General features: G+C 39.6%; 1 protein-coding gene across 1 annotated transcript in view; it reads left to right on the forward strand.

Annotated features, from left to right (window-relative positions):
- Positions 1-16,024, forward strand: part of LOC145242889 (uncharacterized) — a 78,853-nt gene that overhangs the window by 39,291 nt on the left and 23,538 nt on the right. Inside the window, exon 4 of the mRNA XM_080105997.1 lies at positions 6,881-7,615. Coding sequence (XP_079962123.1) covers positions 6,881-7,615 — 735 coding nt within the window. The remainder of the gene's footprint in view (positions 1-6,880; positions 7,616-16,024) is intronic.

A 16,024-nucleotide genomic window follows, 5' to 3' on the forward strand; every position in this document is an offset into this window, starting at 1 on the left:
GGAAATAAAACAAAATATCACATTTCCGAACCCGGTTGTTGAGATAAGCCATTTTCTCCTAAATGTCTCCCCTGTTTGTGTTGCAAACATGTAGGTCAGCAGCACGTGAGAAAAATCGAATTTTTTGTTGAAATAAGTGAAATATTTTTTATAAAATAAATTCGGTTCTTATTTAAAATTCAACAAAATTAAAAAACGAGAATATAGAAAAATTGGCGCTTCTAAACTATTGGAACAAAATTTCGGAAATCGTACTGAATTTCACATGAAAACAACGGTATCTACGTATTATTCCTCGTAAAAAAATTACGAAAACCGATAAGGTGGAAAATTATTTATTAAAGAAAATAAAAATAGAAGTTGATGAAAACGATCGTAAGACACAGGATAGTTCAAAAAGGAGGTAATTTTCCGTTTTGATTTAAACAAGATGGCGGCAAATTTCCACCGGCTAACACAATTAAAGTCGTTTTGTTTTATAATTCAGTAATATTTAGGTAATTTCTAGTGCATAATTTGGAGGCTACTATTGTAACTTATTAGAATTAACAACAACAAAAAAAATCAATTGAAGCCATTGTTTTTTTTTTTTTATCTGAAAACTCTATTTATCCACGACAAAATTTCGCCCAAAATGTACCCGTCACGAAACGAAGATATCGTATTTAAAAAAAAAAAAAAGTCACGTGAATTGATCAAATTGTTTTATTTTTAACTAAGAAAATCAAATTTATGAATAAACGAAAGGGCTGTATCGCATTTCGAATAAGGCCAGATAAGTCCACAATAACTGCAACTTGCGATGCTAGCTTTGTGATGGATCCTTCACATCGATCGCTTTAAATTGTTTAAAAATGATGTTCTTTATAAAAATAAAACTATTTGATCAATTTGGGTAATTTTTTGAATATGACATTTATAACTTGAAGGTACACCAAAAAGATTTTTCTGTATTTTTGTAATGAGGTAGAATTCTAAATCAAAACTATAAAATGAATTAAATAATTTCAAATTTAATATAGATATTTAAAAAGATTATGTTTGTGCCCAAAAATAAATTGTCAAGTTACTGCTCACATTTTGTTTACAACCATGAATATGCCTGCCGACAGAAACAAGACACGTGACAGATACACTCCTTTCGAACATATCACAACAATGTATATGGCAAATAGTGATGACTTTTTGCATACAAAGAAAAACAAAAATTTCATTTTTTTTTTTTTTTTTTTTTGCAATCTAAATAAAAACAACTGACTTTAATTTTGGACCGAGATACATATATACACAGACAATAAAATCCCTAAATATTTTTTAACTGTAAATTTTTTTTTTACAGTCTGGAATTAATTTTAGTCATTTGTATGTTTAACTATCCAATTCCTGTAACCATAATGCAATTTTATAAACTAAGCAATTTTTTCAGCAAAAGTCTTCAGTTCTAGATAAGTAGGCTGATACTATTTTCAGATAATAACTTTATTCATCCAAAATGATGGAGGTCTGAAACATACAATGATATTATGGTAACATGAGTATAAACATACAATGATATCATGGTAACATGAGTATAACATAACAATTCAACTATCTATTGGATAAATCTAAGATGCACTAATGGCTGGATTATGATTATGTAATACACTATCCTCTATCCCTCCCTGAGTCATTTGAGAGTATTCTGAATGACTGATTTAATATCTGTTACTGGTGATGATTACAGATAGGATGATGTTCTTTTCAAAGCACATATTAATAGTGTCTTTATACTGTCTTTGTACTATGACTTCAAATCATGTGGGAAAATGAAATTAAAATAACAATTAATATGTGTATTGCTTGTACATAAAATAAAGAGACAGTCATGAACCATCATTTAGAAGACTGCCCTCTGATTTGGGGATTATTCTGCCCCGTTTAATGTTCATAATCACTAAGCCACTTTGGTTCTTGTCGTGGGCGACTGGAGTGTCTTGGAGTCTGGTCGAAGGAAAGTTGTTCTGGTCTTACTCTAGGTGTCACGCTCCTTCTCGGTGTAGTTGGTACTGTGGATGGAGGCATTGGAGCCTGTGGTGTAGGAGGTGGCCTGGTAGACGCAGGCGTGGGAGGTTGACTGTCATCCACTGGTGGTGGTCTGTCCAAGACTGATGGCATTGGTGATTTAGGCTGGGTGACATGAGGTGGCCCCCCCTGCTCAGCTGGTGTAATACAGACAGGAGGTGAACAATGACTTCGTGAAGCTGGTGCATGCCCACTGTTCTGTAGTTTCAAGTCTGTGATGGTCTGAGATGGAACAGCTGGGGCTATTGGTATCCAACTCACTGGTGTAGGTAGGTTGGGATTTCTTCCTTTAAAGTGATATCTCATGTCATGGTCGATGGTATGTTTTTCAGGAGGGGAATACACCAGCATGTACTTTCGTAGAAACTTCCTGTTGCATAATGTCACTCTGCCTGATCCGTCCATGCGTACAACATACTGGTCATATTGATGAACTTCAATGACAGTTCCAGTTTTGTCCCATTTTCTTGGGCAAGGGCCAGTTTGATTTTGGATCCTGACCTGGTCTCCCACTCTGAGAGATGGCAGAGAACACACCTGACACATTTATTTTTCCACAAGCTCCACCGAAGTAAACCAGTCAACAAAATAGCTCGTCACCGACGTTTAGAAACGAGCAACTTAACGACTTCAAATTCCAAAGGAATCGTTCAGATTTAAAGAAATTATAATCAATTTTACGAAACAAATTTGAACACGGTCACAAGCATCAAGCCTCGTGTTGACACAAAAAGTGGATTTTACAAGCAACTGTTACGGACAGACATATTACAAAATCCTCACTACTTTGAATTTTTAAATTACAACTGACACACATAAAAGAACCTTTCTTTTATTTCGATAAACATTTTTGGTTTTCTTCTGAAAACGAATCCAACAAGAGGGTATCTGTAGCAACCAACACCCGCTACATCACAGACAGGAGCTACTTCTCATGACTTCGAGATTTGAAATCCATTTTCTTCCTGGCTTTGTAAAGGTCTCTCTTAATGCATCCATCACTTGTCGGCTGAATCGCTTTCTGAATATGTTGTAAATCGCTCCAGTCATATAAAATGTTCCATTCTTTAATTGCATAAATTGTAACGAAAACAGAACAAGTTTCCATCTAGTAATCTTTATTATTCAATTAAGAATTTGACTCCTTGTCTACTCAGCAAGCGGAAATACACAGCTTGTATCTTAGATTATTAAGAGAGATAATCCATATTGACAACAAGGGGTCATAGTCAAACCTATCAAATCCAATGGGCTATGGTTGGTTACCTGGAGGGGCGGGGCTGCACTACCAGGCCGTTTCAACTAGACCGATGGTTCAGTTCAAATTCTTGGCATGTGATTTAGACAAAATCTCCAGTTGGACAAGAATTAGTCAGAAGTACAGGCAAAAGCTGAAGCGTCTGTAAATATTTAGCTTCAAAGAGATTTTTCCCTTAATGCTGGAAGGGAGGCAGATGCCATATACATCTTCCATTAATCTTTTACCAATTGACTGCATTACTCCTGAATATGGGCCACCTAGTGTCGCTGACATGTCTCCTCTTCTCACTATTGTGAGATGAGGGGAAATCGCTTGTCCACAAGCAGGTCTGCAGTCTGCACTAAACGTATGATTGATAGAAGCTTGGAAATGCTGGACTTGGCAAGTCACAGACATGCCGAGAGATTACCTTTCCCAAATAGAATGAATGCCAATGCAGGCCAAGAGACTGTCAAGGTATGGGTTATCTCATCTTGTTTTGTATTTTTAACTGTACGAATTACGTCCCTGGGAATATAATAAAAATGGCTTCTTGTACCTTAAAGACGTCTCTTCATTATCTCTCCTTTATGTTTACTAATTCGTCCTAACAAATACAACGAAATAATACAACTTAGTGGCAGCGATAAAACCCAAGCATGAAACTTTAATGTAAAAAAAAGGAAAAGAGAGAGAAAGAGAACATTGAGGACAGCCCAACAATAATTCAGCTTTCTTACCGGACAACGAGAAAACACATGTGTTGCGGTTGCGTTTCCAAAAACGCCATATAAAATTCTTACTCATAAAACTGGGAGTTGTTTTTCTTTAATATTTTTTTTCATTCCCTTACATTGTTAAAAAAAAAAATTCTAATCGGACAATAGAACCACAGATGTGCTGGGATACTAATAATTTGGAGGAATTCCTAAAATTCTTCAAGCAATAATGTGAGTTATATTTTGCAGTCAGAGGCATTGACGAAAGCAAACAAGTTGACCACATATTATTGTTATGATGCTTTTGAAGTGCGTCAGCAAGCTACTTCGAAGGCTTCTCAGCCGACAGCTTTAATTCTGCTAGTCCCTCGTCTTGGTTTTGGTCAGGTTGCCATTGGTGGGCGTATACTTTTGTGGATTCTGTCGGCTATGTCGGCGAGCTTTTCTGTTGCTGTCTCCTCCAACATCGGAGTGAGGATTTGTTTGGTAGTTGGGGGTAATTTACCCAACCATAGACTCTTTATAATGCTGTCCGACATTTTGTTGTCTCCCAGCAAGGCTTTCATGTGGCGAAGTAGTTGAGAAGGCGTATGGTCTCCTAACTCCACTTGTGTGAACAAGTTATGAAGCATGGCTTCGTTAGAAACACCAGTTCGTTGCAGGATTGCTTGCTTCAACGTGTCGTACGGTCTTTCCTCCGGTACATTTTCGAGGAAATCCGTGACTTCCTCTTCCACCTCCAACGGCAGTTTTTCCACTAAATAACAGTAATGTGCTCGTTGTGACGTTACCTGTTAAGCGTCAAATATGGCTTGTCATTGTATGAACCATATTTTTGTATTTGTCGGGTTGAAGAGGGAATGTTTAATGCCATGGTTTCGTTGTAGGAATCCGTCTGTTGAAGTTCCATTTTGTTTTGAAATTTTTATATTTCAATTTCGTGTGTGTGGTTTGGAATTGTTCCTCCTCGTGGTTGACAAGTTTTTTTTTTTTTTTGGGGGGGGGGGGAATTATTTTTCGTGCGTGCCGTGAATGTTTGTGGGAAAGTTTAGTTTACCGCATGTTCTGTTCACTCTCATTCATTTCATTTAAATAAAGAGGTCACCATTTCATGTTGCGGACCAGGATATAAAATACCCTAACTCGCTACAAGAAAAAATAATGAAACGAATTGAATGAAGAAAACAATGAACTCAAATGCTGGGATAAAATAAACATGTCGTTTATTTTCTGTTGAGAAATGAAAGTCTTCGGTGTACACATGTTCATTTAGCCGTTGACGACTACGCGCGTGGAAGGAAAGGGAATGCAATAGAGAAATGCGAAGTGGCAAGCCGTCTGTAGAAAGAAAGGGTTAGCTCAGTAGAACGTCGCGCACATGTCTGTGTCGATGGGCCAAAGTGAAGGGGAGATAGAGTGGGTAAAGTCAATCCAGTTCATGGAGAGAGAAAGCGTATAAAGTGTGCTTGCGCTTGCCCCACATTACAGTAGCAGGGAAAGTGATGTTAGAATATGTGGTCGGTTCGTAGACTAAGCAGCTCGGACGCTGGTCCAGATGAAAAAGGGAAGTTGACAGGTTTCGTTGACTTTTATACTGGAGTTAGTGTTCTGGGTGTGCATGTCTGGTTTTCATTTAAAAGGAAGTGACATCACAGCTCGGGTGTGTGTGTGTGCGTTAGCGTGTGTGTGTGTGTGTGTGTGTGTGTGTGCATGCGCATGAATGTGAGTGTGTGTATGAGGATGGGTATATGCGTGCGTGTGTGCGTATGTGTGTGGGTACGTGTGGGTGTGTATATGTGTGGGAAAACATGTTCGAACACTACAACCATCATCACACATAAGACTCACATCTTATAGTGGCAACACAATCACCTGTGCAGGAACCATCAACGTCCCATGCCGACACAAGTACTCCAAATTGATAAACACTGTATTCTATGTAGTAGATGTTCCAGGACCAGCCGTTGTAGGCCTGCCTAAAAGCGAACAGCTCAACCTTATCATGATAAATTTTGACGCTATAAAGAAGGCAGCGCCAGAACTTCCACATACACCTTTCCACAATGTCGTACAACTTAAGGACGTGTATCCAGAACAGTTTGACAGAATCGGAAACTTCAGCAGAACGGCTAAACTCCTGCTAAAAAATGACGCAGAGCCATTCATTGACCCTCCTCATAAATGCAGCATCCATCTCAAGGACAAAATCAAACAAGAAATTGAGAGATTGATAGAAGAGGATGTGCTAAGAAAAGTAGAGGAGCACACAGACTGGTGTTCCAGTCTGGCTTTTAGCACAGAAACTTAACTCTAGTTTGAAAAGGTGTTCATGCAAAATATCCACGGTTGAAGAACTGAATCCGAAATTTTCGAAAGCAGAAGTATTCAGTAAGCTAGATGCCAAAGCAGGATATTGGTCGATTCAGCTGGATGAACAATCCCAGCTACTGACAACCTGTAGAACACCATTTGGAAGGGTCTGTTGGAAACGATTACCATTTAGCCTAAGTGTCTCGCAAGACATATCCCAAGCAAAGATGGACCAGATCCTTGAAGGTTTGGAAAGTGTAGCTAGTATAGCTGACGATGTGGCAGTTTATGAAGAGGACGACAAGGAACATGACAGAAATTTGCGAAACTTAATGGAAAGAGCAGTTAAAACTGGTCTTGTGTTTAACAGTAAGAAATGTGCCATCAGAAAAAGCAGCATCTCATTTTTCGGAAACACATACACACCCACTGGCATCAAGCCAGACGCTACCAAAGTACATGGTATCCAACAGATGCCACAGCCGCAAAGCAAGGGAGAATTATAGCGCTTCTTAGGAATGTTGAACTATTTTTCCCAATATATACCAAGCTTCGCTGAGAAAGCACACCCTCTGCGCAGTCTCCTGAGATCACAAACACCCTGGATATGGGATCCAGACCACCAAAAATGCTATGATGACCTAAAAGAAATGATCACCGCCGATTCCCTTTTATCCTACTACAACCAAACAAAATCAGTAACACTGGAAGTGGATGCATTGCAGAAGGGTCTGGGGGTAGCACTGACACAGGCAGACAAGCCAATCGCATTTGATTCTAAAACGCTGACCAAATGCCAATCCAGATACAACAACATCGAGTGCGAAATGCTCGCAACTGTGCGCGGTATCCAGCGTTATCATATGTACCTTTATGCAAGTACATTCACCGTAGTGACCGACCACAAACCATTAGTCACTATATGTTCAAAGCCGCTATACTCAACACCATTGCGTCTACAACGTATGATTTTAAAGATACAAGGTTACAATTTCAGGGTAGTCTACCGGCCAGGCAAAGACATGATCCTTGCAGACACACTTAGCCGACTGCCCAACCCAGAAAACAACAGTGTTGTCGAACTAGATGAAAGAATTGATGGCAAAGACACAGAAGTCGATGATGGACACCTCACTATTGCAACCATCAATTTCTCAGCGGAGAAGAGAGCCTTGCTCTGTAGCGAGACAACAAGGGATAGAATTCTAAACCTCCTGAAAGAGATCGTATTCCAGGGATGGCCAGAAACTATCCGGGATGTCCCCACTGACATCAGAACATACTGGTCATTCCGTGAAGAACTGGCTCTCGAGGGAGGAATACTCTTCAAATGAAGGCAGGTTCTGATCTCAGAATCTATGAGGAGTGACATCCTGCACCAACTCCACGAGGCCCATTAAGGCATAGAAAAAAACGCGTCGCCTGGCAAGAGAAAGCATATACTAGCCTAATATCAACAAGGATGCCGAAAAAATGTGCCAGTCTTGCTCACTCTGCCAGGAACACCAGGATGCCAACAGACGGGAACCACTCAAGTCACACAACATTCCATCACAACCGTGGCAATACATTGCATCGGACCTGTTCGAAATAAATGAATGGCAATATCTCCTCACTATGGGCAGGTACTCAAAATACCCAGTGGTTGACGAAATGCCCACACCCATTACCAGCAAAGCAGTAGCTGACAAAATCAAGAACTACGCATTCCTATTCAGCCAACCTGACCAAATCATAACGGACAATGGTCCACAATTCACCGGGCAAGCCTTCCAGAACTTCATTACATCGTGGGGTATTAAACATATCACCAGCTCACCACGCTTCGCTAGAAGCAACGGCTTTAATGTAGAGACTTGTGCGATATGTCAAATCAGTAATGAAAAAAATGCCTTAAAGGCAAAGGTGACATGCAACTAGCACCAATGCAGATAAGAGCAACCCCAATAGATAGCAACCTACCATCACCCGCTGAACTACTATTGGGCGAGCTATACACACGACACTAGAGCTAATAAGGGAAGAGCACCGGCAGCAACTAGAAGAAAGGTCAGACGAAATGAAGAGAAACCACGACGGTAAGATGCAAACCAGAGAGCTACCACCAATATACCCAGGTCAAAATGTGACCATAGCAAACCAAGACGATAAGCTATGGTACCCCGGGACAATTGTTCGGAAGGATGAGGACAACCCAAGGGGCTACACTGTACAGACTCCAAACGGGATCAGACTCCGCCGCAACAGAGCCCACCTTCGTGCTGTGCCAATACGGACGACAATGAAAAGAGTTTGCTTTGACGACCCAGCACCAACAACAATGCAGAACACGGGACAAACCCATGTACACAATGGACAAAACAAACTAACACACACTGCAACAATACAAAAGGCACACAGGAAGACCCAGTCCAAGAAAGTCCAACCCGTACTCGATTTGGACGAGTCATAAAAACCCCTACAAAGTTGGAGGACTAAAACAAAAAACAAAAAAACAAAAAACAAAAAAAACACACTAACACATAACTAAACAGGGGGGGTGTTATGATATGAAACTAACACCAACTATATGCAAACAAACTTAGTACGAAACTAATAATAGCTTTACTCTCTATGTAATTAACCTGAATAAAACACACGTGTTCCGTTCCCTCCTAACCCGTCTTCGCCTATGTTCTTCATCATACATATCACATCACTAATAGGCAGACACAAACAAACAAGCTGACCAAGCATAAAACATTTGGGCCAGCACGGGGCACAGTAAGAAACCGGCAGATCTGCATAAACGTGCAAGATAAAATGGATAGTGACTTTAAGAGAATGTCTTTCTATTCAGTGCATGAACTTAAAGAAAAAGCATCTAGGACAGAAGTATTCGCTAAACTGAATGTTGCACTCCCAAACAACAAAGGTATTCATGAACTAAAGATTAAAGGAGCAAAAGGAAATACACTCCCCTTGCGTATGTTCTAACAAATGTTTCCAGAATGTGTGGACGAAAATGAACACCTACGTGTAGACACCACACATAAAGAAGCAACAATTCTTACAGTGTACAATGGTTCTAATATCCCTCAGCACGGATCCATTGAAATAAAATGTGCCTACAATGACATATGGAGGTTCGTAAAATTCTATGTGGTCACATGCAATGGACCTACCATATTAGGATTACCCTCCATCCGAGATCTAAATTTGGCCACCCCACACTGTTCCATTGAGAGAACAAAATGTACCCCAGCTGATCTTATGTGAACACCACAATAAAATCTACAAGATAGCTGATGGAAGCTTATCCGGGCCAGTTCAATTTGATTGGTAACTTTGATGGGAGATACCACATTGTACTCCTCCCAAACAATTATCCCATAATCTACGGATCCAGAAAATACCCCATCAACATAAATGTAGAACTGGGTGAAATAGTGTCCCAGGGGATAATACAAAAAATAGATGAACCAACAGATAGCGTGGGCAGTATTAGGCATGTGTGTAAGAGTAATGTCAAACTTAGCCTATGTTTAAATCCTAAAAATCTGAACATTGCTATTACAAAACCCTAACCATGAATGAACTCTCACAGAGACTGCCTGGTGCCAAGTTCTTCGCAAAAAATGGCTACTGGTCAATCTAGCTCGACAGAGAATCACAGCTACTAACCACATTCAACTCACCCTTTGTGAGATATTGTTTTAAGTGACTGTCTTTTGGATGTTTTTCAACAAAAAATGGACATGATCAATGAAACATACCCTAGCATTAATTGATGTGATCATCCAGGGTAAAAGCAAAGAGGAGCACGACCACAAGAAAGTTGATGAAAACTGCACAAAATGCTGGCCCCACATTCAACAGCAGCAAATGTGCAATCAACCAAAAGCAAATTAGATTCTTCGATGCGATCTTCAATGAGAATTGGATGCACCCAGATCCTCAAAATCTGGAGCAAATAGAATCGCTCCTTGCCCAACCAAAGTTACCGAATTGCAAAAAGTACGGGGAATCATTACTTCTGTGGCACCATTCACTCCGAGACTTTCAGACCTCACAGCAAACCTTAGGGAACTCTTTAAAAAGATGCTGACTTTCAATGGAGTAATAGCCACAGGAAGTCACTGCAACAAATAAAAGAACTTAATATGCAAGGAGATGCTACTTCGATATTATGACCCTTCCAAAAAGTCCATTATACAAGTTGATGCATCATCCCGAGGATTGGGAGCAGCACTAATACAAGAAGGCAAACCCATAGCTTTTTGCTTCAAAATCATTGACCGAGACGTTATGCCAATATCGAGTGCGAGCTCCTGGCTCTGAACATTTTCAAACTTATATTTACGGCTCTTCATTCGAAGTTGAGAGTGATCACAAACCATTGGGAATTATGTGCCTCAAAAACTTTACAGTAGTGCCTCCTCGACTTCAACAGATGCTTTTGAGGCTCCAAGGATACGACCTGATCATAAAATATCGATCAAGTAATGAAATGCTACTGACTGATGGACTATCCATGCTACCCAACAAAGGGAGTAAGGAAGTCATAGATCTGGACATCAAAGTAGACGTTGTTCAATTATCGACTGAATCTTGTAGAAAATTATACAAGATTCTTCAACCGTACTCGTCCTATCGAGATGAACTCTCTATTGAGAATCGCATATTACTCAAAGATGACATAATTCTGATCCCTAAATCAATGCAACCAGAAGTATTGGAAAAGGTGCATTATGGACACTAAGGAAGTGATAAGTTCAAATTAAGAGTCAAGACCTGTGTTTTCTGGAGTGGCGTCAATAATTACATTGACCTAATTATACAGCAATGCGTCATATGCCAAGAACTGTAAAAATCTCAAGCTGCTGAGACCCTCATGCCACATGAGATTCTTGTGCGGCCGTGGCAAATCCTAGCCACTGATCTTTCAACTTTAATGGAGCTAATTATCTCTTCATCATAGATTATTGCTCGAAGTATTCCTTAATCCACAGATTCATGGAATTCTCCAGCATGGAAGTCATTAGTTTTCTCAAGCAAATATTTACTGAGCAAGGAGTCCCAGAAAGGCTCATTAGTGATAATGGCCCACATTTTAGCTCCCAGTATTTCAAAGAATTTTTTAAAGCATGGGATTTTGAGCACATCACCCTTCTTCCAGATACTCCCAATCGAACAGCTGTGTAGATACTGTCAAAGCAGATCATGTTGTCCCTTCCCCGGAAGAATTTTTAATCGCAAACTAGTCAGTAATCTTCCAATAAAGTGTGTTGAGTGGTGCATTTTAGTGGAATGGAGACAAAAATGAACAAGAATTCAAAGGAAGAAAATAGATACACGTGTTGACTGATAAGGAGAACTCTTTATTGTAAAAAGGGGAAGAACAAAAAGGTGTTATGGGATATGTACAGGGAAAAGGAAGGTAATAGGGATACAAGAGTTATCAGACTTTCAACACCCCCGCTTGCTCTTAGAGTGTGAGCGTATTTTTTTTATTTTTTATTTTTTTGGTGTTTATAAAAAAAGAATATGCGTATATATAAGAACATCATATCGGCAAAAAGACGAATTTAAAGCCCGAATAAAAGTGGTTTGAATTTTTCTAGTTTTGCTCAGGTTGGGGGTTTGGTCATGATGTCTGCTAGCATGTCTGTTGTGGGGAAATAGATAATTTTTATGTTGCCGTTGTTCAAAGCGTCCCTGATGAAATGATATTTTATGTCTATGCGTTTACATCTTTGTCGATGCACTGGGTCTCTAGAAAGTGCTATAGCGCTTTGACTGTAGTCGAATATTTTAATGGGTGTGTATTCCTTATACCAGTCCATTTCTTTTAGTAATTGTGTGAGGTGCATACCTTCTTGGGTTGTTTTTGCTAATGCCACATATTCGGCTTCGCATGTGGATAACGCTACCATGGGTTGTCTTTTTGACTTCCAGGAAATGAGTGGACCGCCTTTTGTTAAGCTGAAACAATATCCAGATCAGTGGCGGCTCGTGCATTGAGCTGTGGGACTGCAGCAGCACCCCAAAGTTATTTCTACACAATATTAATGATAACATTTAAAATAATACGTTTGTTTATTATTATTATTATTATTATTATTATTATTATTATTATTATTATTATTTTATTTTTCTATGTGTACATTATAAAATCATTAACTTTAATGTCGGTATCTCCAAATGCATATAATAACAAAAATAAAACTTGCTTGGAGCTGTGAAATTCACAGTTACACTTTCTTAATGAAATTCTCTTGTACGCATGCGCGGATTAGACGCTTTAGGCAGCTGATGAAAGCCTCTTGAGGAACTGTCGCTTGGCACAGTTCCGTGTCGTGAAATTCGCTGTTTGCTTAGAGTGTGCGCCTGTATAGATATGATAACATTGTTATTGAAAAAAAGGAGGTTTACTTATATTTTTTAAAATTATTATTAACATCTGCACATAACGTGTTCTTGTACACAAAATATTGTGCTATTTTTTTTTTAAATACGCACACTTTTAACGTTGCGATTTAAGTCGGTAGCAGACGGAAATATATAATATGCAGAAACTTGTTGAAAATGAGTGGAAGTCATTTAATAAAAATGTGGGGACACATACCTCATCACCGGAGCCTGCGACATCCAGAAAGGTTTTAAAAATTACTATGAACACATTTTGTTTGACGAAATACTAAGACACACACAATGTGTGTGTATTTTATTGACAACATGGAGAACCGAAGAGTTACAATAAAAGGGGAGAGAATCCCCACAGTAAAAGGGTTTTGGAAAGGGGCAGATAACCCTATAGCAATTGAATATATATCAACACTCCTCCTCAATTGCTGACAGTCTGCATTATAGTTTATGGAGTCCCAAAAGTTCCCTGGGCCTTACAAACTGTGTGCTTCCAAGTCCTTTAGTTAGCAGGTCGGCTACCATCTCTTTACTTGGACAGTATTTGAGCTTAACAGTTTCCCGCTTGACCAGTTCTCGAACATAGTGGAACTTTATGTCTACATGTTTGGCCCTTCCATGATACTGTGGACTCCTTGCCATACATATGGTTGACTGGTTGTCCTCATATATAAGGGTTGGTGTTACTGGAGATCCTAGCAAGGCACTTTGAAGATTCTGCATCCAAACAGCTTCCTGTGCTGTACTTGCCAATGCCATGTATTCAGCTTCGGCTGTTGATAGAGCAACACAGGTTTGCCTTTTGCGTCTCCAGCTGACTGCCGCACCACTCAGCTAAAAAACATATCCAGATGTTGATCTGCGATCATCCAAATTACCAGCCCAGTCAGCATCGGAGTACCCCAGGAGATTGGTGGCTTTCTTCTTGTCATAAAGTAAACCATATCCTTGTGTACCGTTTAAGTACCGGAGGATATGTTTCACAGCCTTCCAGTGTTCCATTGTAGGTTGAGAGCAGAATCTCGAAACATTTCCAATGGCATGAGCAATATCCGGTCGTGTCCTTGTCGACAGGTACAATAGGCTGCCAACTGCAGACTGATACAACTCTTTGTTGACCAGTTTACTTGTTTCCGTTACCTTCATCAATTTTGTTCCGGGATCAATTGGAGTAGACACAGGTTTGGAATTCTCCATCTGGAACTTTCTCAAGACATCTGCTGTGTATGTAGGCTGTCCAATCCATATTTTTCCTGCTTCGGGATAAATAATCTTCACACCCAAAAAATGGTGTAGTTTTCCCAAATCTTTTATTTGGAAAATCTTTGATATCGCTTTCATGAAATCTTCAATAAGACTTGTGGATTTACATGCCACAATGATGTCATCAACATAAACAGCTGTTATGAAAATGTCTCCTCCTGAAGATTTTATGTAGATGCAAGGTTCACTTTCCAACTGTTTGAAGTCCATCTTCTTCAGCTGACCATGTAGTGCATCATTCCAACATCTTGGGGACTGCTTCAAGCCATAAATACTTCGCTTCAATTTACAGACAAGATGTTCCTTGCCTTTAACTTTGAAACCCTCTGGCTGCCTCATGTAGATTTCCTCCTTCAGCTCTCCATTCAGGAAAGCAGTGGCTATGTCCAATTGATGCAGCTTCAGATCATGCTGTGCTGCTAGTGCAATAACTGTTCGCACCGATTCAAATCTCATAACTGGGTAGAAAGTCTCGTCATAATCGATTCCTTGCTTCTGAAGAAAACCTTGAGCTACAAGTCGAGCTTTATAGTGTTCCATATTACCATCAGCATCGTATTTTCGCTTGAACACCCACTTGCTACCAATAGTTTTTCGTCCACTGGGCAATTCCGTCAGGTCCCATACTGTATTAGAATGTAAGAAAGAAATTTCGTTATTCATTGCCTTCAACCATTCATTCTTTTCAGGACCAGAAAGTGCTTCCTTCATGGTCAATGGGTCATTTAAGTTATGAGCCATGTAAACCCATTCGCCATACGGATCTGGGGTTTTCTTTAGCCTTGATGATCTTCAGGGTCCTATTAGCTCTTGTGGGTTGTCTTCATCATCGGAGCTATCTTGGTGTCCAATTTCTACCAGAGATGGATTTACAATTTCTTCTTTCTCCTGTTCAGCTATTGAACCTGATTCATTGAAGATGACATCTCTGCTATGGAACACTCTGGATTTTCTGGTATCAAAGAGTCGATACCCTTTTATACCAATCCCGTAAGCAAGGTATTTGCACTGCTTTGCTTTTGAGTCCATTTTGAATCTTTCATCCTTCGGTACATGGACAAAAGCATCACATCCAAAAATGCGTAGGTGTTTCACATTAGGCTTACGTCCCTTCAGCACTTCATATGGTGTCATACCTTCTACTGCATTTGTTGGGCTCCGATTTCTAATATACGAAGCCGTTGATAATGCCTCAGCCCAAAATTTCTTAGGCAGCTTAGAATCCGATAGCATTGATCGAACCATCTCCACCAATGTTCGGTTCATCCTCTCTGCAACACCATTTTGTTCCGGCGTTTTTGGAACAGTATACTCGTGCTTAATCCCCTCCTTCTTCAGGTAGTTTTCAAATTCTTTTGAAGTATACTCTCCTCCATTGTCGGTTCGTAAAATCTTTATATTTTTACCAGTGAACTTTTCCACCATAGTTTTCCATTCACTGAATTTTTGGGGGACATCTCGTTTGTTTTTGAGCACATATATCCACACAAATCTGGATTTGTTATCAATGAACGTGACAAAATATTCGGCACCACCAAGCGATTTTGCCTTTATCCTTCCACAAACATCGCTATGCACAATTTCAAGAAGCTGAGTTGCTCGCTTTCCTCCAGATTTTAGAAACGATGAACGATGATGTTTTCCATCCAAGCAAGGCTCACAAAACTTAATTTCCTTGTTTATATTATAGTCAAGGCTAGTAACTAGTTGGTCCTTTACTAGTTTTTGCAAGTTCTTTTCTCCAAGGTGGCCAAAGCGTCTATGCCAAATCTCCTCCTTTGTGTTACCATCTAAACAGGAGTTTGCTGCATTGGTTGATTCATTTATATCAGAACAGTTTAAATAATAAAGGTTCCCAATTTTGGAACCTGTAGCCACCACCTTTTGCTTGTTATCTAAAAATTGACAATTTGAGTCACTGAAGATACAGGTTTTTCCAGATTCAGTGGCTCTGGACACACTCAAAAGATTGTAGGACAATTTAGGAACATATAAGGTCTCATACAACCTGCATTTCTGGTGTTTC

This window comes from Euprymna scolopes, chromosome 21 (genome assembly GCF_053919585.1).
Source record: "Euprymna scolopes isolate OS-2025 chromosome 21, ASM5391958v1, whole genome shotgun sequence".
Lineage (NCBI taxonomy): Eukaryota > Metazoa > Mollusca > Cephalopoda > Sepiida > Sepiolidae > Euprymna > Euprymna scolopes.